Source organism: Scyliorhinus torazame, chromosome 10 (genome assembly GCF_047496885.1).
Source record: "Scyliorhinus torazame isolate Kashiwa2021f chromosome 10, sScyTor2.1, whole genome shotgun sequence".
NCBI lineage: Eukaryota > Metazoa > Chordata > Chondrichthyes > Carcharhiniformes > Scyliorhinidae > Scyliorhinus > Scyliorhinus torazame.
The window spans coordinates 187,592,173-187,617,147 of NC_092716.1; the positions used below are offsets into that span (position 1 = coordinate 187,592,173).

Sequence of the window (24,975 nt, forward strand, 5' to 3'; positions counted from 1 at the left end):
TCTGCTGAGTAACATAGTGTGACGACCTGGAGTAGGAGATCCAACACTCCCCCACCTCCACAGAAAAACAAGCACTCCAACCTGCCCTCAATGAAACAAGGCAAAGAACTGCACTACCACAGAGGTCACATCAGCACTGTCAACATTTTCATCAATCATTTATTTAATTTAACTTCATTGTTTTAATATTCAACTTATGGTAATAGAAAAGAGGCAGAGAAGAATTATTGTCCACTTCTCACCTGGTAAATTTGGCACAATAAAATAAAGCATAAAATCAATAAATCATTTGTGAAACTGCAAGCTGCCACAGTTGGATCTAATAAGAGTATACATACGGCTTAATTTCCTGCTCTGCTGTAGAAAGGAAGATGAACAGAGGCCAGTAGCCACCTGACCTGTGTGTATTAGGACTACAAAATAAATAGCCTCTTTCGTATTAAAAGGGATGATTAATAGGTAAATCTCAATAGTTTATAGAGATAAGAATGTCCATAGGTAAGGGTGCATGGTGAGGGTATGTCCCACTTTCCCTGGATTTAAACTCGCTGATCAAATCAGAAAACCCCTTTCGAATTGGTTAGAATTAATTAGGGCTTATTTACAAATATCTTTCATGGCGCCTGCTAATCTTATAAGTTTGCAGGCATTCTCGCAAATTATGTAAAGCTACTGCAAAACGAGAAGCTGTGACCAAAGCAATGTTAGGTCCAACAATACCTCACTCCAAAACTCCCCTGTGAAAAGTTTTTACCCATCACGAGAGCCTACACATCAGGTACTTATTGTCTTTCAAATTGCCTCACAATTTGAAAAGATTCAAACAAGCATCACAAAGGGCAAAAATATTAACTCTTTACGCGATTCTAGTTCCCTTCGCAGATATGAACTGGTTGACAAGATTATTTTTGTTGGTGTTAAATAAAAGATGCTGAATGGAAAGCATCATGACAGCACACACAGCAAAACATGAATTTACATTTTTTTTTTACCTCTGGGGTCCCTGGGTTTTGTTGCAAGTAAAAAGGGTTCCCCTCCAGTGTGAGTGTGTTCAGCTTGCTGCACAGAGCTACATAGTGGATCTGCACAATATCAGCAATGTTGTTCCCTTCCAGGTCTAGTACTTCCAGGTGTTCCAGCATGCTCACTGGACTGACATCTGAAATACTGTTGTATGCCACGTACAGTTCCTACAGAAAAGATTGGAAAATGTAACTCAGAGGAACAAAAGTAGGCCATTCAACCCCAAGTTTGTGCTGTCATCCAACTAGATCGTGACTGATCTGTGTCTTAATTCCACTTATGCAGATCATAACCTGCTTCTTTACCTCTTCCGTGCTTAACATCCCAGGCCCCAAACACTCATTCCAGGTTAAGCAGCCTTTCACTTGCACCTCTTCCAGTTTGGTATATTGCATTCGCTGCTCCGAATGTGGTCTCCTCTATATCAGAGAGACCAAACGCAGACTGGGTGATCGCTTTGCTGAGCACCTTCAGTCTGTGCACATTCAGGACCCTGACCTTCCTGTTGCTTGCCATTTTAACAAAAGACCCTGCTCCCACGCCCACATGTCTGTCCTTGGCCTGCTGCAATGTTCCAGTGAAGCTCAACACAAACTGGAGGAACATCTCATCTTCCGGTTAGGCACACTACAGCCTTCCGGCCTGAACATCGAATTCAACAACTTCAGATGAACAGCTCTACCCCACCTCGACCCATTTGTTTTCATCCCTTTTCATTTTAACTGTCTTTTACCATTTCTCTCTCTCTTGTCTTTCTTTATATATATTTAACCCCACCCCCTTTTTATCCAGTTTTCTTTACCCTTTCTCCCCTTTGCTTCCCCCTTCACCCCCTCCCCCCTCCCCCACATCTACATCTGATGTTAGTTTCTCTGCAGTTTGGCCTTTCACACCTTTTGTTCTCTCTGGCGACTGCCATTAGCACTCTTTCCCCTTGCTTTCTGTGGCTAGCACCCCATTTCCCTGGGCTCTATGACTCATCTTTCATCACTCCACAGTATAAATATTTCCCACTTTCTCTGTCTTTAGCTTTGACAAAGGGTAATCTGGACTCGAAACGTTAGCTCTTTTCTCTCCCTACAAATGTTGCCAGACCTGCTGAGATTTTCCAGCATTTTCTTTTTGGTTTCAGATTCAAGCATCCACAGTAATTTGCTTTTATCACTGCCTTGCTCTAATTTTCACGTTGTGTATCCATGTACTAGACTCCCATCTCCAGATAAAATACTTTCATTCTATCTGCTCTATCAATTCCCTGCTGCAATTTTCAGGCTTGAACTTAATTTTTAAAAAAAATAATTTTTATTAAAGGTTTTCATAAAATATCAATAACAAAATGAGAAAGAAAAAAGAACCCAACAGGGTTAAGTACAAAACAAAATCTAAAAAAGCAACCCCCCAAACCCCTCCCCCCGTACCTAAATAATAGATTAACATTAACACCCTGACTGAAGACAACAGGTGTATACACCCCCTCAGACCCTTCCAGTGTAAATAACATAAACAAAAATAAAGTAAACCCCCCACCCCGAGCTGCTGCTGCCATTGACCAATGTCTAGCGTTCTGCCAGAAAGTCTAAGAACGGTTGCCACCGCCTTAAGAACCCTTGTACCGACCCTTCTCAAGGCGAATTTCACCCTCTCCAATTTAATGAACCCTGTCATATCGCTGATCCAGGATTCCACGCTTGGGGGCCTCGTATCTTTCCATTGAAGGAGAATCCTTCGCCGAACTACCAGGGATGCAAAGGCCAGAATTCCGGCCTCTTTCGCCTCCTGCACTCCCAGCTCCTCTGCCACCCCAAATATTGCGAGCCCCCAGCCCGGTTTGACCCTGGATCCTACCACCCTCGACACCGTCCTCGCTACGCCCTTCCAAAATTCCTCCAGCGCTGGGCATGCCCAGAACATATGGGTGTGATTTGCTGGGCTCCCTGAGCACCTAACACACCTGTCCTCACCCCCAAAGAACCTGCTCATCCTTGTCCCGGTCATGTGTGCCCTGTGCAGCACCTTAAACTGTATGAGGCTGAGCCTCGCGCATGAAGAGGAAGAGTTCACCCTCCCTAGGGCATCTGCCCACGTCCCCTCTTCGATCGCCTCTCCCAACTCCTCCTCCCACTTACCTTTCAAATCCACCACCGAGGCCTCCTCCTCCTCCTGCATCACCTGGTAAGTTTCCGAGATCTTTCCCATCCACCCCCCCGAGAGCACCCTGTCCTGTACTGTGTGTGGCAGTAGCAGTGGGAATTCCACCATCTGCCGTCTGGCAAACACCCTTACCTGTAAGTACCTGAAGGTGTTCCCCGAGGGGAGCCCGTACGTCTCCTCCAGCTCACCCAAGCTCGCGAACTTCCCGTCCACAAACAGGTCCCCCAACTTGCGTATGCCTGCCCTGTGCTACCCTGAAAATCCTCCACCTGTTCTTCCTGGGGCGAACCGGTGGTTCCCCCGTAATGGGGTCCACGCCGAGGCCCTAACTTCCCCCCTATGCCGCCTCCACTGCTCCCAAATTTTGAGGGCCGCCACCACCACCGGGCTCGTGGTATACCTCCTTGGAGGGAGTTGCAGCCGTGCCGTTGCCAGCTCCCCCAGACTCGTACCCACACAGGACGCCGTCTCCAGCCTCTTCCATGCAGCCCCTTCCCCCTCCATCACCCACTTGCGCACCATTGTCGCATTGGCGGCCCAGTAGTACCCACAGAGGTTGGGCAGCGCCAGCCCCCCTCTATCTCTACTCCGCTCCAGGAACACCCTTCTCACCCTCGGAGTCCCTCGCGCCCACACAAACCCCATTATACTCCTGTTAACCCGCCTGAAAAAAGCCTTCGGGATAAACACGGGGAGGCACTGGAACAGGAACAAAAACCTTGGGAGCACCGTCATTTTGATTGACTGCACCCTACCCGCCAGAGACAGCGGCAACGCGTCCCACCTCTTGAACTCCTCCTCCATTTGCTCCACCAGCCTTGTAAAGTTAAGCCTATGCAGGGCCCCCCAGCTCCTGGTCACCTGGACCCCCAAACATCTGAAACTCCTCTCCGCCCTTTTTAGTGGGAGCTCGCCAATCAACCTCTCCTGGTCCCCTAGCTGAACTACGAACAGCTCGCTCTTCCCCAGATTGAGCTTGTACCCCGAAAAGTCCCCGAATTCCCTAAGCATCCTCATTACCTCTGGCATTCCTCCCACTGGGTCCGTCACATACAGCAGCAGGTCGTCCGCATAAAGCGACACCCTATGCTCCTCCCCACCCCGCACCAACCCCCTCCAGTTCCTCGACTCTCTCTGTGCCATAGCCAGGGGTTCAATCGCCAGTGCGAAGAGCAAGGGGGACAGGGGACACCCCTGTCTCGTCCCTCAGTGCAACCGAAAGTACTCGGACCTCCTCCTATTTGTGGCCACATTCGCCATCGGGACCTCGTACAACAGCCTAACCCACCTGACAAACCCCTCCCCAAACCCGAACCTCTTCAGCACCTCCCACAGGTACCCCCACTCTACCCTATCGAAGGCTTTCTCAGAGTCCATCGCCACCACTATCTCCGCCTCCCCCTCCCTCGCCGGCATCATGATAAGGTTCAAAAGCCTCCGCACATTCGCGTTCAACTGTCTCCCCTTCACAAACCCCGTCTGGTCTTCATGGATGATCTGCGGCACAAAACCCTCAATCCTCGTAGCTAAGACCTTCGCCAGCACCTTGGCATCTACATTTAGCAAGGAAATCGGTCTGTAAGACCCACATTGCAGGGGATCCTTGTCCCGCTTCAGGATCAAGGAGATCAGTGCCCGGGACATCGTCGGGGGTAAAGCCCCCCCCCTCCCTTGCCTCATTAAAGGTCCTAACTAACAGCGGGCCCAACAGGTCCATATATTTTTTATAGAACTCGACCGGGAAACCGTCCGGCCCCAGTGCCTTCCCCGCCTGCATGCTTCCTATCCCTTTGATCAGCTCCTCCAGCCCAATCGGGGCCCCCAGTCCCGCCACCAGTCCCTCTTCCACCTTTGGAAACCTCAATTGGTCCAGGAAACGGCCTATCCCTCCCTCCTCCCGTGGGGGCTCGGATCGGTACAATTCCTCGTAGAAGTCCCTGAAGACCCCATTGATGCCAACCCCACTCCGCACCATGCTCCCTCCCCTGTCCTTAACTCCCCCGATCCCGCTAGCTGCGTCCCGCCTCCGAAGCTGATGCGCCAGCATCCGGCTTGCCTTTTCCCCATACTCGTAGACCGCCCCCTGGGCATTCCTCCACTGCACCTCCGCCTTTGTGGTGGTCACCAGGTCGAATTCGGCCTGGAGGCTGCGCCTCTTCCTCAACAATCCTTCCTCAGGCTCTTCCGCATACCTCCTGTCTACCCTCACCATCTCCCCCACCAGCCTCTCCCTCCGCTCCTTGTGGGCCCTATTGGAGATCAGCCCTCCCCTCACCACCGCCTTCAGTGCCTCTCATACCATCCCCACTGGGACCTCCCCTTTGTCGTTGGTCTCCAAGTACCTCTCCATACTTCCTCGGACCCGCTCGCTCACCTCCTCGTCCGCCAACAGCCCCACCTCCAAGCGCCACAGCGGGCGCTGGTCCCTCTCCTCCCCCATCTCCAAGTCCACCCAATGTGGGGCGTGGTCCGAAATGGCTATTGCCGAATACTCGGTATCCTCTACTCTCGCTATCAGCGCCCTACTCAAAATGAAAAAGTCGATTCGAGAATAAGCCTTATGGACATGAGAAGAATGAAAATTCCCTAGCTCCCGGCCTTGCAAATCTCCAAGGGTCCACCCCTCCCATTTGGTCCATAAATCCCCTCAACACTCTAGCCGCCGCCGGCTTCCTACCCGTCCTAGACCTGGAGCGATCCAGTGCCGGATCCAACACCGTGTTAAAGTCTCCCCCCATTATCAGGCCCCCCACTTCCAAATCTGGGATCCGACCCCACATACGCCGCATAAAACACGCATCGTCCCAGTTCGGAGCATACACATTGACCAGTACCACCCTCTCTCCCTGCAACTTACCACTTACCATTATGTATCTACTGCCATTATCTGCCACAATGCTCGACGCCTTGAACGACACCTTCTTTCCCACCAAGATCGCCACCCCTCGATTTTTGGCATCTAGCCCCGAGTGAAACACCTGACCTACCCACCCTTTCCTCAGTCTTACCTGGTCTGCCACCTTCAAGTGTGTCTCCTGGAGCATAACCACATCCGCCTTGAGCCCCTTCAGGTGCGCGAACACGCGGGCCCGCTTAACCGGCCCATTCAGTCCCCTTACATTCCAGGTTATCAGCCGGATTAGGGGGCTACCTGCCCCCCTCCCCTGCCGACTAGCCATGACCCCTCCTCGGCCAGCCACGCGCCCGCACCCCACACCCGGCCCGTTCCCCACAGCGGCATACCCCCGTCTTGACCCACCCCACTCGCTCCAGCTCCTCCTTGATCTTAGCAGCAGCAACTCGATTCCCCCCCACCCACCCCCCCACCCCCCACCGGCTAGGACCCATCCTAGCTGGTTTACTCCCCCCATTGCACTTCCGCAAGTCAGCTGACTCCTGCTGACCCCGGCCACTCCCGCCTCCTCCCATTGTGTGGCACACCCTCCTCTCCCGCTCCCCATTCACAGGCTCTCCCCCTCCGTTCTAAGCGCGGGAAACAATCCTCGCTTCCCCGCCCCGGTCCCGCCCCCCAGTCTTTGGCGCGGGAAAACAATCCCGCGCTCTCCACCTACCAGGCCCCGCCACCAACCAAAACAGTGCCCAACCCGCCCCATCCACCCTCCCCAACCCGAAAGTGAAAAACACAGAGAAAAAGAAACCCAAAACAATGCAAAGGCCCCCCCCCACGAACCAAAAATAGGCATAACATATCCACCGCAGTCCCCAATCGCCCATCCCGACCCTCAGTCTGTGTCCAGCTTCTCGGCCTGAACAAAGTCCCACGCTTCCTCCGGAGACTCAAAATAATGGTGCCGGTCCTTGTAGGTAACCCACAATAACGCCGGCTGCAACATGCCAAACTTCACCCCCTTCCTGTGCAGCAGCGCCTTCGCTCGATTGTACCCGGCCCTCCTCTTCGCCACCTCCGCACTCCAGTCCTGATATATCCGAACCTCCGCGTTCTCCCACCTGCTGCTCCTCTCCTTCTTGGCCCACCTGAGCACACACTCCCGATCGACGAACCGATGGAACCGCACCAGCACCGCCCGCGGAGGCTCGTTAGCCTTGGGCCTCCTCGCCAACACTCTATGGGCCCCTTCCAGCTCCAGGGGCCCCTGGAAGGACCCTGCTCCCATCAGCGAGTTTAACATGGTGACCACATACGCCCCCACGTCCGGCCCCTCCAGCCCCTCCGAGAGGCCCAGAATCCGCAGATTCTTCCGCCTCGACCGATTCTCCATCTCCTCGAACCGCTCCTGCCATTTCTTGTGGAGTGCCTTGTGCGCCTCCACCTTTACCGCCAGGGCTAAGATCTCGTCCTCATTGTCAGAGATCTTTTGTTGAGCCTCTCGGATCGCCACCCCCTGGGCCGTCTGTGTCTCCAGCAGCTTATCAATAGAAGCCTTCATCGGCTCTAGCAGGTCCTTTTTAATCTCTCCGAGGCAGCGCTGGATACCCTCCTGCTGCTCCTCCGCCCACTGCCTCCACGCTGCCTGGTCTCCGCCCGCCGCCATTTTGTCCTTCTTCCCTCCCTTCTTATGGTCCACCACCACCTTTTTTGTCACCCCGCTCCTAGTTAAAGCCATATACTGACGGGGAACTATTATTAACTCCTTCCCACACCGGGAAACGTCGAAAAGGTGCCCTTGGGGGCCCTGAAAAGAGCCCAAAAGTCTCGAGAGGGAATCCTTTTGGCAGTGTTCTCTTCACCAATCTGCCCCAAAATGTCCGTGGAAACTCCTGAAAAAGGTCTAAGTGTCCATTCCAGTCGGGAGCTGCCGAATGCGTGACCTACTCCTCCATGGCCGCCACCGGAAGCCTCGTCCCTGCTTCTTCAGTGGCCCTGGTGAGATCTTTTCACAGTTGTTCCCTCTGGTGTTAGAATTCACTTTTGATAAAGGTCCTCAGGTCAGTTTGCAGCTTTAAGCTTGCCCTTCCCCCGCTGCATGCTGGAAGGGGCCCTGTTTATCCTGTTGCAGCCAAATCTTCCACTACTTCTGCCAGGCCTGGCAGCCAAAAGACACAACACTCCTGGGGGACACCGTCAGGGGAGTGTTGCAGTCCTCTTGCCACACCGGGAAATGTCAAACAAATGCCGTGGGGGCCCTGCAAAAGACCCAAATGTCCGTTCCAAGCGGGAGCTACCGAATATGCAACCTAGCTCTGCATAGCCGCACCTGGAAGTCCCAGGCTTGAACTTATAAGTGGCAAGCAACATTCATACCCAACTGACGGCAGCGGGATTCTCCATCCCACCAATCGGCCAATGAGGCTTCCCATTGTGGGGAGCCCCACATCGTCAGGAAATCCTCAGGCGTGGGTGCGCTGCTGGCGCAACAGAGAATTTCGCCACCGGAGAATCCAGCCCACCATGTCTACAAGATCAGGTCCAAGGTTGGAATTATGCAGAGACTTACTCACCTCTGGACTCCCCAAAACCTGTCCAGCATCTACAAAGCACAAATCAGGAGTGTCATGAAATACTCTCCATGTTCCTGGGTGAGTGCAGCACCAACAATACTCAAAACGTTCAACACCATCTAGAACAAGGCCGCCCGATTGATCAACACCACCTTAAATATTCACTCTTTAACAGTGGCAGGCAGCTGTGTGTATCATCTACAAGATGCACTACAGCAATTTGTCAAGGCTCCTTCAATAGCATCTCCCAAAACCCACAACCTTCCCCACCTTGAAAAACAAGGGCAACAGACACATGAGAACACCACTAATTTCAGGTTGCCGTTACACTACACATCATCCTGATTTAGGACTATATTTTGGTTCCTTCACAGATGGTTGGTAAAAAATTTGGAAGTACCTAGGCATACCTACACTACACAGACTGCAGCATTTCATATAGGGTAGCTCAACCCCACCTTCACGAGGACAATTCGGGAGAGACAATAAATGCTGACCTTGACAGCAGCACTCACATCCCATGAATAAATAAAGAGAAAATGATCTGAAATACCTCGAGTAGATTGCACTTCAATCATCTGCATTAATAATCAGGAAAGCGCTGCTTGAAAGGGTGGTGAATGCAGATTTAATGGCAAATTTCAAAAAGGAATTGGATACATATTTGAAACGGAAAAATGTACAGAGCTACAGGGAACTAGGAGGGGAATGACAATAATAGGATAGTTCTTTCAAAAATACAGCACAAGTATGATGGGGCAGATGGTTGTCTTCTGTCCTGCATGATTCAATTATCCTATAAACTGGCCTCACTCTTTATGCCCAAACACACCCAAGGATTTTACTGTCCTGTCTTCAGCCTAGTCACCTCACTGTACAATGGCACTTGTTTAGTAACAGAACAGTGAAGCAACCCATTGCTCTGCAAGATTCTACAATGTAGAAAGACAAAACTCTGCAACCATAGCAACGGCAGGAAGGAAACCTGCTCGAGTGGTGACTAAATCTAGACTTCATACAGCAGCAAAACATCGGGAAACATGCGCACAGGAAAAATTCAAAACCTTCATTGCTAAAAAGTAGCTCAGTGTTCAAAGCTAGACTGAACTGGATATTAACTCAGGCTTGTAAACTACTTAGACCTTTGGTCTCCTGATCAGGATATGTTTCTGCATTGTAGCAGAATCACAGACACTTGTTATTCTCTGCATAAAGAACTTGAGAAACGACAACAGTAAGAAAATTCCAACTAAACTGCTCTTCATTTTTGGACACCAGGCTTTCCAGAATTATTACTCTACACACATATGCAAGAGTAACACATAAACAGTGGTATTAAAACAGAAAACGCAGGAAACATATTGCTGTTCAAGCAATAGAGAAACAGGATTAACATTTCAGGTCCTTTCAACAGAACTCAAGATTGTCAACCTGAAAGATTAACTTCTGTTTCTCTCCACAGATGCTGCTTAGAAACTATGATTCTATGATTCCACGATCTGCTGAGTATTTCTAACATTCTGTTTTTATTTCAGATATCCGGCATCCAGAGTATTCTGCTTTTCAGGTAATGGAATCTGTTTCGAGAACCCCAAAGTGTATCGTGGAGTTCACCTGACCCACAACTTTTAATAGATTGTGGTATGGGGAGCACATGGCCCACTCTACAGGTGTGGTACAGCAGAAATGGAAAAGTATTTTTTAAAGCAAAACAATGTTTATTCCATGAATTCAAGTTAACCTTTTTAAAACAAACAGTGAACATCTTAGCAACCATTAATTCAAATACAACCCTCAAAGAGTACAACACTAGGTAATGCTTACGCTGTCCTTTTAACATCCAGAAGACTTACAAAAAACTTACAGAAGCACATCAGGTCAAAGTCACTACTGAAAACATTTATAATTCTGAATTTACCAAATGATCAAGAGATAGTCTTTACATGACAGACAGATCAACAGTACACCTGCTCTGTCTGGCTTCAGCTCCAACACTGAAAACGAAACTAAAACACATCCTGCAGCAAACAGCCTAAAACAAAAGTAAAAAGCTGACACCCAGCCCAGCTTCACCCACTCTTATATCACTGCAGTAATAAACACCCATTTCTTAAAGATACTCTCACTACAGATACTTATATACACACCCATTTATAAATACCCAGTTCTTAAAGGTACTCTCACATGACAAATCCCTTTGTTTCATTGTGTGATAACATATCACAAACTTATGAAAGTGGCCTCAACAACATCCCATATTCCAGTAACAAGATGACATAGCCTGCTGAATGCCTAATCGTCCAGCTCCTGGTTATACCCACATGGCTGATTGATTGATTTATTTTAGTTATTTTGAACTTGGCAAAATAGTAAAATACATTACAAGGTACATAAATACCATAAATAGCAAATAATATAAAGCACATACATGATCAAAAAAAGAGTAGGAAGAAGTATAAACTTATAAATACACAAATACAGTTCAAGTACTTAATAATTTCCCAGTCACATATTTTTCACATTTTTGTGTTCCTATTATCTTAATATCTCCATATAACATAAACCGCTTACTGACTGCCTAAATTCAGAGAAAAGGGAAAGATTATTTCCTTTGGCTGAGACTTAGTTGACAAAGTGTTATCATTTTTAAATTGTCACTAAAAGGGAGGACAAAAGTGCAAAGGATTTGTTTCACACAGAGAACTGAGGAACAAAGAATCATAGAATCACTACAGGACAGAAGGAGGCCATTCAGCCCATCAAGTCTGCACCGAAGAAGCATCCCAGTCGCTCTATCCTCGTAACTTCACCTAACCTTTAGATGCTAAGGGGCAATTTATCATGGCCAATCCACCTAAACTGCACATCTTTGAACTGTGGGAGGAAACCACGCAGACGCAGACAGAACACGGGGAGACTGTGCAAGCTCCACACATAAATTTGAAATGGAACCTGGGTTCCTGGAGCTGTGAGACAGCAGTCCTAATCACTGTGCTAACCAATGTTTAGCCACAGGCAGTGATTGAGGCAAAAAACATTGCACCTTTTAACTGAACACTGGATAAATATTTCTAGAGGAAATAAAGGGTGAGCACAGGTAGTGGGAACAATGGAGAGAGTGCGTGGCAAGTGGAATTAGATTGAGATCGATGCAGGATTATGGACAACGAGAGCCAGAGAGAGGATTCTCTCTTCCTGCATCCTCTGTTAACCATCCCATTCAGGTGGAACCCAATTATTGCCTGTCACCAGGCAAAATACGGCCTTTTGTCAATTCATTGGCTACCAGCCAACTAATCGAACCGAATCCCTCTGATCTCTCGGTTGCCAAAAAGTCTGAGTTCTTCTGTTCAGAAGCTAAACCTCCATAGCGCAATGTACCATTTTGTAGTTCCTCAGTTCCTCTGCTCGATTTAAAGTCCTATGTCCATTAAACATCCATAGATAAAAATTATAACTGCAGAGTAAATGAAATGGGAAACAAGGGAATCAACAGGAACAGCGCTTACATACCTCCCTCCCTAAAAGGAATGAAATGTCAGGGCACGGACATTTCATTATGAGGTATGCAAGGCATAAATCACAAACACACCCTTTCATCCATTCTCACTATATAAGTTACCTTCCCAGTTCCTACCTCGGTAACTAGTTAGTCCTGAAACCCACAACAGAGCATCCACTGTCACATTATCCCTTCTGGGTATGTGCACAATTTTAACATTGAACTGTGGTAATAATAAACTCCAACAGAATAATCTTGCGTTCCAGGTTTAAAAAATTTCTATAAACGCAAGCAGATTATGGTCCATATAAACTAAGCTTTGTTTATTCTCATGCGGACATATACTTCAAAGTGCCGAAGGGCTAGTAGCAATGCTCAGGCTTCTTTTTCAATGGTGGAATACTTCCTTTGGCATGGGCTTAGTTTAAAAAAAAAAAATTCCACTGGCCTCTCTATTCCTGCCTCGTCGTCTTGTAGTAGCACTGCTCCCACCCCCTAGGTCACTCTCATCATGGCCATTCTAAAGATCTGGAAAAATACGGGGTGGGCAGCACTGGTTCGCCCACTAACATGGCCCTCAATCTGCCAAACTCTACTTGGCGATCTGTGGACCACACTATTTTCACTTGTTTCCACAACATATCCAACATGCACTGGATTTCCGCCTCTAATTCAGCGAGCCTCGTGAGTTTAATCAAAACGGATATTACTTTATTGGTTCGCAGCTTCCTGTGCCTACATCATGATTAGTTAACGTAGTTGTCCTTACAAATATGCCTATATTTTTTCAGTATCTTTATCAGATCCTTTCTCTGTACTTCTTCTAAATAGGAAAACATGGGCTTTAATTGCTAGGGCAACCTAACAAGCTCCTCTGAGTCCTGCCAGAAACACGGACACGTAATCCAGAATTGAGGATTTGTCGTGTGGTTTTAGAAACTTCTCTTTCACCAATTTTAATGGACCCCGTATGTTATGGCCGTAAACTAATTCAAATGGGCTAAACCCAGTAGATTCGTTCGGAGAACCTCTGGTGGCAAATAGTAGAAAATCCAATTGAGAGTAATAACATGAACAAAAATAAAGTAAACCCCACCCCCCCGAGCTGCTGCTGCCATTGACCAATGTCTATCGTTCTGCCAGAAAGTCTAAGAACGGTTGCCACCGCCTAAAGAACCCTTGTACCGACCCTCTCAAGGCGAATTTCACCCTCTCCAATTTAATGAACCCTGCCATATCGCTGATCCAGGATTCCACGCTTGGGGGCCTTGCATCTTTCCACTGAAGAAGAATCCTTTGCCGGGCTACCAGGGACGCAAAGGCCAGAATTCCGGCCTCTTTCGCCTCCTGCACTCCCAGCTCCTCTGCCACCCCAAATATTGCGAGCCCCCAGCCCGGTTTGACCCTGGATCCTACCACCCTCGACACCATCCTCGCTACGCCCTTCCAAAATTCCTCCAGTGCTGGGCATGCCCAGAACATATGGGTGTGATTTGCTGGGCTCCCTGAGCACCTAACACACCTGTCCTCACCCCCAAAGAACCGGCTCATCCTTGTCCCGGTCATGTGTGCCCTGTGCAGCACCTTAAACTGTACGAGGCTGAGCCTCGCGCACGAAGAGGAAGAATTCACCTTCCCAAGGGCATCTGCCCACGTCCCCTCTTCGATCTCCTCTCCCACTTACCTTTCAACTCCACCACCAAGGCCTCCTCCTCCTCCTGCATCACCTGGTAAGTTTCCGAGATCTCCCCGCCCCCCTCCCCACCCCCCCCCCCTACCCCCCCGAGAGCACCCTGTCCTGTACTGTGTGTGGCAGTAGCCGTGGGAATTCCACCACCTGCCATCTGGCAAACGCCCTTACCTGTAAGTACCTGAAGGTGTTCCCGGGGGAAGCCCGTACTTCTCCTCCAGCTCACCCAAGCTCGCGAACTTCCCGTCCACAAACAGGTCCCCCAACTTTTGTATCCCTGCCCTGTGCCACCCCGAAAACCCACCACCTGTTCTTCCTGGGGCGAACCGGTGGTTCCCCCGTAATGGGGTCCACGGCGAGGTCCCAACTTCCCTCCTATGCCGCCTCCACTGCCCCCAAATGTTGAGGGCCACCACCACCACCGGGCTCGTGGTATACCTCCTTGGAGGGACCGGCAGCGTCGCCATTGCCAGCGCCCCCAGACTCGTACCCACACAGGACGCTGTCTCCAGCCTCTTCCATGCAGCCCCCGCCCCCTCCATCACCCACTTGCGCATCATCGTCGCATTGGGGGCCCAGTAGTACCCACAGAGGTTAGGCAGCTCCAGCCCCCCCCATCTCTACTCCGCTCCAGGAACACCCTTCTCACCCTCGGAGTCCCTCGCGCCCACACAAACCCCATTATACTCCTGTTAACCCGCCTGACAAAAGCCTTCGGGATAAACACGGGGAGTCACTGGAACAGGAACAAAAACCTTGGGAGCACTGTCATTTTGATTGACTGCACCCTACCCGCCAAGGACAGCGGCAACACGTCCCACCTCTTGAACTCCTCCTCCATTTGCTCCATCAGCCTTGAAAAGTTAAGCCTATGCAGGGCCCCCCAGCTCCTGGCCACCTGGACCCCCAAATATCTGAAGCTCCTCTCCACCCTTTTTAAAAAAAAAAAATATTTTATTAAAATTTTTCAAACAAAAATGTTTCCGTTTTTACAACTCAACAAGGGATTATACATTAACTGGTAAATAACATTATTTAAATAATATAGTGAACTAACAACAACAACTAAAAAAGAAAACAAAAGAAGAGGGAAAAAAAAACACAAATAGCAAAAACACAAAATAGTGCTCACCCCCTCCCCCTGGGTTGCTGCTGCTGTCATTTCTATCTTTTCATTATCGTTCCGCGGGATAGTCAAGGAACGGTTGCCACCGCCTGGAGAACCCCTGAGCCGATCCTCTCAACGCAAATTTTATTCGTTCCAATCTTATGAACCCTGCCATATTGTTTACCCAGGCCTCCACGCCTGGGGGTTTCGCTTCCTTCCACATGAGTAGAATCCTACGCCGGGCTACTAGGGACGCAAAGGCCAAAATATCGGCCTCTTTCGCCTCCTGCACTCCCGGCTCTTCCGCAACCCCAAATATAGCTAACCCCCAGCCTGGCTTGACCCGGACCTTCACCACCTTTGAAATTACCCTTGCCACACCCCCCCCCCCCAGAACTCATGCAGTGCCGGACGGGACCAGAACTTGTGTGTGTGGTTCGCCGAGCTTCCCGAGCACCTCCCACACCTGTCCTCCACCCCGAAAAACCTGCTCAGTCTTGCTCCCGTCATATGTGCTCTATGTAGAACCTTAAATTGAATCAGGCTAAGCCTGGCACACGAGGACGAGGAATTTACCCTACTTAGGGCATCAGCCCATAGCCCCTCCTCAATCTCTTCCCCCAGCTCTTCATCACATTTTCCCTTCAGCTCCTCTATCATCGCCTCCCCCTCGTCCCTAATCTCCCGGTATATTTCGGACACTTTGCCCTCTCCAACCCATACCCCAGAAATCACTCTATCTTGGATCCCCTGCGTCGGGAGCTGCGGAAATTCCCTCACCTGTTGCCTCGCAAATGCCCTCACTTGCATATACCGGAGGGCGTTCCCCGGGGGCAACTTATATTTTTCTTCTAGCGCTCCCAGACTTGCAAACGTCCAGTCTATAAACAGGTACCTCAGCTTCCTAATTCCTGCTCGTTGCCAACACTGGAACCCCCCATTCATCCTCCCTGGGACAAACCTGTGGTTATTCCTTATCGGGGACCACACCAAGGTACCCGTCACTCCCTTGTGTCACCTCCACTGTCCCCAGATCCTCAAGGTTGCCACCACCACTGGGTTTGTGGTGTACCTTTTCGTGGAGAATGGCAGTGGCGCCGTCACCAGCGCTTTTAGGCTCGTTCCCTTACAGGACGCCATCTCCAGCTTCTTCCACGCTGCTCCCTCTTCCTCCCTCATCCACTTACAGACCATCGACACATTGGCGGCCCAGTAGTAGTCGCTCAAACTCGGCAGCGCCAGTCCCCCTCTGTCCCTACTGCGCTGCAGGAACCCCCTCTTTACTCTCGGGGTCTTTCATGCCCACACAAAGCTCCTGTCTATTTAAAAAAAAAAGGCCCTTGTGATCAGTATGGGGAGGCACTGAAACACGAAAAGAAACCTCGGGAGGACCACCATTTTAACTGCTTGCACTCTGCCCGCCAGCGATAGCGGCACCATATCCCACCTCTTAAAGTCCTCCTCCATCTGCTCCACCAGTCGCGTCAGGTTAAGTCTATGCAGGGTTCCCCAATTCCTGGCTACCTGGATCCCCAGGTATCGGAAGTTCCTTTCCACTCTCCTCAGCGGCAGAGCATCTATCCCCCTTCCCTGTTCCCCGGTGTGCATTACAAAAAGCTCGCTCTTCCCCATATTTAGTTTGTATCCCGAGAACTCTCCAAACTCCCTAAGTATCTGCATTACTTCTGGCATCCCCTCTACCAGGTCCGCAACGTATAGCAGTAGATCATCTGCGTAGAACGACACTCGGTGCTCCTCTCCCCCTCTAAGCACCCCCCTCCACTTCTTAGAATCCCTCAGCGCTATGGCCAGTGGTTCAATTGCCAACGTGAACAGTAAAGGGGACAGGGGACACCCTTGTCTTATACCCCTATGTAGCCGAAAATACCCCGATCTTTGCCGGTTTGTGACTACGCTTGCCACCGGGGCCCCATATAAGAGTCTGACCCATCTAATAAACTCCTCACCGAACCCAAACCTCTTCACCACCTCCCACAGAGAGTCCCACTCCACCCTATCGAATGCCTTCTCTGCATCCATCGCCGCAACTATCTCTGCCTCCCCCTCCGGTGGGGGCGTCATCATCACCCCCAGCAACCTTCGTACATTAACATTCAGTTGTCTCCCCTTTACAAACCCTGTCTGGTCGTCATGCACCACCCATGGGACGCAATCCTCTATCCTTGTCGCCATCACTTTTGCCAGCAGTTTGGCATCTACATTTAGGAGTGAGATAGGCCTGTATGAACCGCATTGCAGCGGGTCTTTATCTCGTTTCAGGATTAGCGATATCGTCGCCTCCGACATTGTCGGGGGTAGCATCCCCCTTTCCTTAGCCTCATTAAAGGTTCTCGCCAAGAGTGGGGCCAACAGATCCACATACTTCCTGTAGAATTCCACCGGAAACCCGTCTGGTCCCGGGGCCTTCCCTGCCTGCATGTTCCCCAGTCCTTTAATCACCTCATCCACCGCGATTGGCGCCCCCAGGCCTGCCACCTCCTGCCCCTTCACCTTCGGGAACCTTAGCTGGTCCAGAAAGTGTAACATTCCTTCTTTTCCCCCCCCGGGGGTTGGGACTTATATAGCCTCTCATAAAAGGTCTTGAACACCTCGTTCACTTTCCCTGCTCTCTGCTCCATATTTCCCGTTTCGTCCCGAACTCCCCCGATCTCTCTCGCCGCTATCCTCTTCCGAAGTTGGTGGGCCAACTGCCGGCTCGCCTTTCCCCCATACTCATATTGCATCCCCTGTGCCTTCCTCCACTGTGCCTCTGCCTTTCCTGTGGTCAGCAGGTCAAACTCCGTCTGTAGTCTTCGTCTTTCTCTGTATAGCCCTTCGTCTGGGGCCTCCGCATATTTTTTATCCACCCTCAAAATTTCCCCCACTAATCTCTCTCTTTCTTTGCCCTCTTGTTTCCCCTTGTGGGCTCTTATGGAGATCAGCTCTCCTCTAACCACCGTCTTCAGCGCTTCCCATACTACCCCCACCTGAACCTCCCCATCGTCGTTGACCTCCAGGTATCGCTCAATACACCCCCTCACCCTTCCGCAGACCCCCTCGTCCGCCAGTAGTCCCATATCTAGTCGCCAGAGTGGGCGCTGCTCCCTTTCCTCTCCTAGTTCCAAATCCACCCAATGCGGGGCGTGGTCTGAAACGGCTATGGCCGAGTACTCCGTTCCTGCCACTTTCGGGATCAGTGCCCTTCCCAAAACGAAAAAGTCTATCCGGGAGTATACCTTGTGGACGTGGGAGAAGAAAGAGAACTCTTTAGCCATCGGCCTGGCGAATCTCCATGGATCCACTCCCCCCATTTGTTCCATAAATCCCTTAAGCACCTTGGCTGCTGCCGGCCTTCTCCCGGTCCTGGATCTGGACCGGTCTAGCCCTGGATCCAGCACTGTGTTAAAATCCCCCCTCATTACCAAGCTTCCCACCTCCAGGTCCGGGATACGTCCCAGCATTCGCTTCATGAATCCCACGTCATCCCAGTTCGGGGCATATACATTCATCAGCACAACCGCCTCTCCCTGCAGTCTGCCACTCGTCATCACTTATCTGCCCCCACTGTCCACCACTATATTCTTAGCCTCGAATGATACACGTTTCCCCACCAATGTTGCCACCCCTCTGTTTTTCGCGTCCAACCCTGAGTGGAATACCTGTCCCACCCATCCTTTTCTTAATCTAATCTGATCCGCCACCTTCAGGTGCGTCTCCTGGAGCATGACTACATCCGCCTTCAGTCTCTTTAAGTGCGCAAACACCCGTGCCCTCTTAATCGACCCATTTAAGCCTCTCACATGCCAAGTGATCAGCCGGATTGGGGGGCCATTCACCCCCCCCCTCGTCGACTAGCCACCCCCTTTTTTAGGCCATCTCCCCATCCAGGTCCCGCACACCCGTCTGTCCCCCAGGCAGCGCCTTCCCGCCCCGATCACCTCATCTCTTACCAGCTCCCCCTTGCACTCAGCAGCAGCAACCCAGTTAATCCCCCCCCTCCCCCCGCTAGATCCCCCTCTAGCTTGGTTACTCCCCCCATATTGCTTCCGGAAGTCAGCTAACTCTGGCTGACCTCGGCTTCCCCCGTTTACTCTTTGACCTCCCTGCGTGTGGGGCTCCCTTCCTTCCTGCGCCCGTTTTCCAGCTATAATTTCTATAGCGCGGGAAAATACCTGCGCTTTCCTCTCGGCCCCGCCCCCTATGGCGCAGTTCCCTCATTCCCCTTCCCTGTCCCTTTTTCCACCGGCGCCCACATTTCTTCGTGTTCCCCCCATCGGTGGGAGAGAAATTCCCCGTCCAACATTGCTGTACAATAGCCCTCCCCTTTCCCCACTTTACATTCCTGTACCACCACCCCGCTGCTTCTCTCCAAACATCAAACTCTCAAATCTAGTCCAGTTTCTCTTCTTGGATGAATGTCCATGCCTCATCCGCCGTCTCGAAGTAGTGGTGCTTGCCCTGATGGGTGACCCATAATCGCGCCAGCTGCAGCATCCCAAATTTTATTTTCTTCCTATGGAGCACCGCCTTGGCCCGGTTAAAGCTCGCCCTCCTTCTCGCCACCTCCGCACTCCAGTCCTGATACACACATATCACCGCATTCTCCCATTGACTACTCCGTGCCTTCTTGGCCCAGCTCAGGACCATCTCTCTGTCCGTGTAGCGATGGAACTTCACCACTATTGCTCTTGATGTTTCACCTGCCTTTGGTCTTCTCACGAGGACCCGGTACGCTCCCTCCACTTCCAGGGGGCCCGTTGGGGCCTCAGCTGCCATTAGCATGTGGAGCATCGTGCTCACATAAGCCCCAACATCAGCTCCCTCTGCTCCTTCGGGGAGATCTAGAATCCGTAGGTTTTTCCTCCTCGAGCTGTTCTCCAGGGCTTCCAGCCTTTCTATGCACCACTTGTGTAGTGCCTTGTGTGTCTCCGTTTTTACCACCAGGCCCTGCATCTCATCTTCATTCTCGGCTGCCTTTGTCTCCACTCCACGGAGCTCCATCGCCTGGACCTTTTGTGTTTCCTTCAGTCCCTCGATTGCCAGTAGCATCGGCGCCAGCACCTCTTTCTTAAGCTCCTCCACACATCGTCGGAGAAACTCCTGCTGGTCCGGGCCCCATACCATCTGGGCTCCATCCGCCGCCATCTTGCTTCTCCCTTCTCTTCTCTGCCGCTGCTCCAAAGGATCCTTCGCAATCTGGCCATTACCGCCGCTCCTTTCCATACACACCCTCCATGGACTCCTTCCTTCGTCACCCCACACTGGGTTAGGTCGAAAAAAAATTCCGTTGGGGCTCCCGATAAGAGCCCAAAAGTCCGTTAGAACGGGAGCTACCGAAACGTGCGGCTCAGCAGTGCATCACCGCAACTGGAAGTCCTCTCCGCCCTTTTTAGTGACAGCTCACCAATCCCCCGCTCCTGGTCCCCTAACTGAACTACGAACAGCTCGCTCTTCCCCATATTGAGCTTGTACCCCGAAAAGTCCCCGAATTCCCTAAGGATCCTCATTACCTCTGGCATTCCTCCCACCGGGTCCGCCACACACAGCAGCAGGTCGTTCGCATAAAGCGACACCCTATGCTCCTCCCCACCCCGCACCAACCCCCTCCAGTTCCTCGACTCTCTCAGTGCCATAGCCAAGGGTTCAATCGCCAGTGCGAAGAGCAGGGGGGACAGGGGACACCCCTGTCTCGTCCCTCGGTGCAACTGAAAGTACTCGGACCTCCTCCTATTTGTGGCCACACTCGCCATCGGGACCTCATACGACAGCCTAACCCACCTGACAAACCCCTCCCCAAACCCAAACCTCTTCAGCACCTCCCACAGATACCCCCACTCTACCCTATCGAAGGCTTTCTCAGCATCCATCGGCACCACTATCTCCGCCTCCCCCTCCCTCGCCGGCATCATGATAACGTTCAAAAGCCTCCGCACATTCGCGTTCAACTGTCTCCCCTTCACAAACCCCGTCTGGTCTTCATGGATGATCTGCGGCACACAATCCTCAATCCTCGTGGCTAAGACCTTCGCCAGCACCTTGGCATCTACATTTAGCAAGGAAATCGGTCTGTAAGACCCACATTGCAGGGGATCCTTGTCCCGCTTCAGGATCAAGGAGATCAGTGCCCGGGACATCGTCGGGGGTAAAGCCCCCCTCCCTTGCCTCATTGAAGGTCCTAACTAACAGCGGGCCCAACAGGTCCATATATTTTTTATAGAACTCGACCGGGAAACCATCCGGCCCCGGTGCCTTCCCCGCCTGCATGCTTCCTATCCCTTTGATCAGATCCTCCAGCCCAATCGGGGCCCCCAGTCCCGCCACCAGTCTCTCTTCCACCTTTGGAAACCTCAATTGGTCCAGGAAACGGCCCATCCCTCCCTCCTCCCGTGGGGGCTCGGATCGGTACAATTCCTCGTAGAAGTCCCTGAAGACCCCATTGATGCCAACCCCACTCCGCACCACACTCCCTCCCCTGTCCTTAACTCCCCGATCTCCCTAGCTGCATCCCGCTTCCGAAGCTGATGCGCCAGCATCCGGCTTGCCTTTTCCCCATACTCGTAGACCGCCCCCTGGGCATTCCTCCACTGCACCTCCGCCTTTGTGGTGGTCACCTGGTCGAATTCGGCCTGGAGGCTGCGCCTCTTCCTCAACAATCCTTCCTCAGGCTCTTCCGCATACCTCCTGTCTACCCTCACCATCTCCACCACCAGCCTCTCCCTCTCCCCCCGCTCCTTGTGGGCCCTAATGGAGATCAGCTCTCCCCTCACCACCGCCTTCAGTGCCTCCCATACCATCCCCACTCGGACCTCCCCTTTGTCGTTGGTCTCCAAGTACCTCTCCATACTTCCTCGGACCCGCTCGCTCACCTCCTCGTCCGCCACCAGCCCCACCTCCAAGCGCCACAGCGGGCGCTGGTCCCTCTCCTCCCCCATCTCCAAGTCCACCCAATGCGGGGCGTGGTCCGAAATGGCTATTGCCGAATACTCGGTATCCTCTACTCTCGCTATCAGCGCCCTACTCAAAATGAAAAGTCAATTTGAGAATAAGCCTTATGGACATTGGAGAAGAATGAAAATTCCCTAGCCCCCGGCCTTGCAAATCTCCAAGGGTCCACCCCTCCCATTTGGTCCATAAATCCCCCACAAATTTAAATTACCTTTAAAGAACAGAAGGAAGGAATTCCATCCAAGTCAGTCAGACTACAACGAGCCATCCAGAGCACCTGTAATTTTGTTAATGACGTCCCAAGATCCCTAGACATTCATTTGGAGAAAACAGAAAAGCAATTAATTCTATCAGGCAATTTCTAAGCCATTGAAACTTAAATATTGTTTTGATAACTTGCAGATAAAACGCTCAACATTTTATTCTGTTAAGGTAATTACTGGAAACAATCTAGCAGAGTTCATATCACAGTATTGCCTTACTTAGGGCCAATAAAGTACAAACAAATGGAAATTTATTTGGAGCCTTTTACAGCTACAGGTGACCCCAAAGTGCTTCACATTCAATACGTTACTTTTGAAGTGCAGCCAACAACAACAGTAACAAGTTCAATTTACATAACTTCTTTAACATAAGGAAAACACAATGTATTTCTCAAATTGAGAACAAGTTAGAAAGGAGAAATTCAGAGATAAACAAAAGCTTGTTGTCTGGAAATAGTTTTCATAGAATCACAGAATCATAGAATTTACAGTGCAGAAGGAGGCCATTCAGCCCATTGAGTCTGCACTGGCCCTTACAAAGTGCACCCTACTCAAGCCTGCGTATCTACCCTATCATCGTAACCCAGTAACCCCCACTTAATCTTTTTGGACACTAAGGGCAATTTAGCATAGCCAATACTCTTAACCCGCACATCTTTAGACTGTGGGAGGAAACCAGAGCACCTGGAGGAAACCCACGTAGACATGGAGAGAACGTGCAGACTCCGCACAGAAAGTGACCCAGCCGGGAATCGAACCTGGGACCTGGAGCTTTGAAGCAACTGTGCTAACCACTATGCTACCATGCTGCCCACTTTTAATGGAGAAAAAGAGCTGGAGAGTTCCAAAAGTTATTATAGTTCTGTAGGTAAACATATCAATCAACTTGCACACAGCAAGATCCCATGAGCAGCAAACGGATAAATGATACAGCTTTGGTGGTGCTTGCTGAGGGATAACGGCAAGGCAGGACACCAGGATAACCTCCAGCTCTTCAAATAGTGTCATGGATTGTTCAACTCTCCTGAACAAGCAGTCGGGGCTTCAGTTTAACATCACAAATGAAAGATGGCGCCTCCGACAATACAGTGTTCCCTCAGTACTGCACGGATAGGTCATTGTAGGTTTTGTACTCTAGTCTCAGAAACGACAATTGAAATAAACACTTGAAATTAATGTCATACCACACAGATGCTAAGGTACTGTTGGAATTTAATAAAATATCTAGCTGAACCCAGCAGTACCACTGAAATCTAACAGAAAATTACCCACTTTAATGTAGTGATGCCAGTATTTATTATTTCACTACTGATTTCTAGATTTTACATTATTGTTTTGATGTGCACCATTCAGAAAGATCATGCTCTCTTTCTCCCTTCCAATTCCACGAAGCATGAGCAGGAGGAGATGGTGGAACATTGTTAATCATTAGCAACATTGAAAATGTCTTTGGATATTCCATCTTAGCATTAGAGACTGAAATAATGCAAAGAAGTTCATGTTGCATAATTTCACAATATGCAATTAGATATAGCAAGGTTAGGAGGGTCACGTGATGTGAGCATTGGAGTGGTTACGCTTTCACGAGCTCCAACTCTGCTCATCCTTTAATCCTTTATTTTATCCTGGTGCACATTTCATATTTGCTTTCTCTTGGGTTACATGGCTTGCTCTATGTCTCTGGAGGTTCCGGATTGGTATTTTTGAACAAAAGCCAACATAAATAGTAAAAATCCTCATTTGTTCATGGCAGTCAGAGTAGACTGGGGTGGACCCAGTGAGGTAGTTACTGCTGAGCGGTTCTTGCTTCGGTGCATTGAAATTGCCACCTTGGATGAAGATCTCGACTCTGTAATGCAGGACGCCTGAGCTCACTTGAGAGGTATTGCGGGGTACATTTGGGAGAGCGGTCGAGGCTCAAGAGAGACTTTTGCACTCAAAAGAGTACTTTCCCTGGTGAGGGCCTGCCTTAGTTTTGTCGAAATCCTACTGCATGGTTTGTCGTTTATCTTGATGGGTTCAAGAGGTTGGGGCCAGGCAAGGTGTGCTCATGGGCTCGGTCCCTGGTGAGAGGCAAGTTTGCGATGGAGTTTGAAAATTGGCTGCCATGTTTTAGTGATCTTGATTGAGAATAACAAATCTGTTCTTTGAGGCCAGGGGTTGGTCAGGCCCACCAATCGTTTAGCCTGTTTTCGATGGTGGTTGTGAGGGGTTGGAGGTCCCAAGCTGGCTGAGGCAAGACCGCTTGGGTGACGTAGCGATCCGCTTGGGTGTCGGAGAGATGGCATGGTGGAAGTGATGGTGCCTCGTGCTTCAATCGTTGGAATCCTTGAGAGATCCTGAAGAGTGTTTCCTGATCCTGGCTTACCTTTATCTTCTCGTGTAACGTGGATGGTGTCTTTATCCTGCAATTTATACTGCAATTCTTCTACAATCCTGGACATTACTACCTTGTGATTATATTTGTTGATTATTTAATATTTAACATCGTCTTTTCTCTTGCAAAGGAATGCAAGATGTGAGCATCTGGTCAGGTGTTGTCGATTATCCTTTCTAGCAAGATCATGTTGAGTCGATTATGTGAAATGTGATCTGTGCACAGTTTTACTCCTTTTTTTTGTTATTATGTCTTATATAATCCTTGTGGCTGCGGTAGGAGAGTGTTCCCCAATCTGTGCCATTATCCTTTGATGGCCTGGGCAGGCTTTGTAAACTGGGGAGGGCTGGGTTACTTCTGACTCCTTAGGTTGAACCTTCCTTTGTAAGGTCGTTCCCTGTGGTCCTCAAAATTTTTAGCTATTAGAGCAACATGATTTAATATTGGGGCATGATGAGGTAAGATTGACTAATTGTGGTCAGGTTGTTGAGGAGA

At 50.3% G+C, this 24,975-nt stretch overlaps 1 protein-coding gene across 4 annotated transcripts in view; it reads right to left on the reverse strand.

The window, feature by feature from the left end:
- Positions 1-24,975, reverse strand: part of lrrc56 (leucine rich repeat containing 56) — a 307,392-nt gene that overhangs the window by 128,536 nt on the left and 153,881 nt on the right. For all 4 annotated transcript variants that reach the window (XR_011933057.1, XM_072466142.1, XM_072466141.1 and 1 more), the window contains 2 exons: positions 22,052-22,148; positions 993-1,190 (listed from right to left, as the gene is read on the reverse strand). Coding sequence is in view for 3 of the 4 variants with exons in the window: in XM_072466142.1 (XP_072322243.1) it covers positions 993-1,190; positions 22,052-22,148 (295 nt within the window). In the remaining variant the exon portion in view is untranslated. The remainder of the gene's footprint in view (positions 1-992; positions 1,191-22,051; positions 22,149-24,975) is intronic.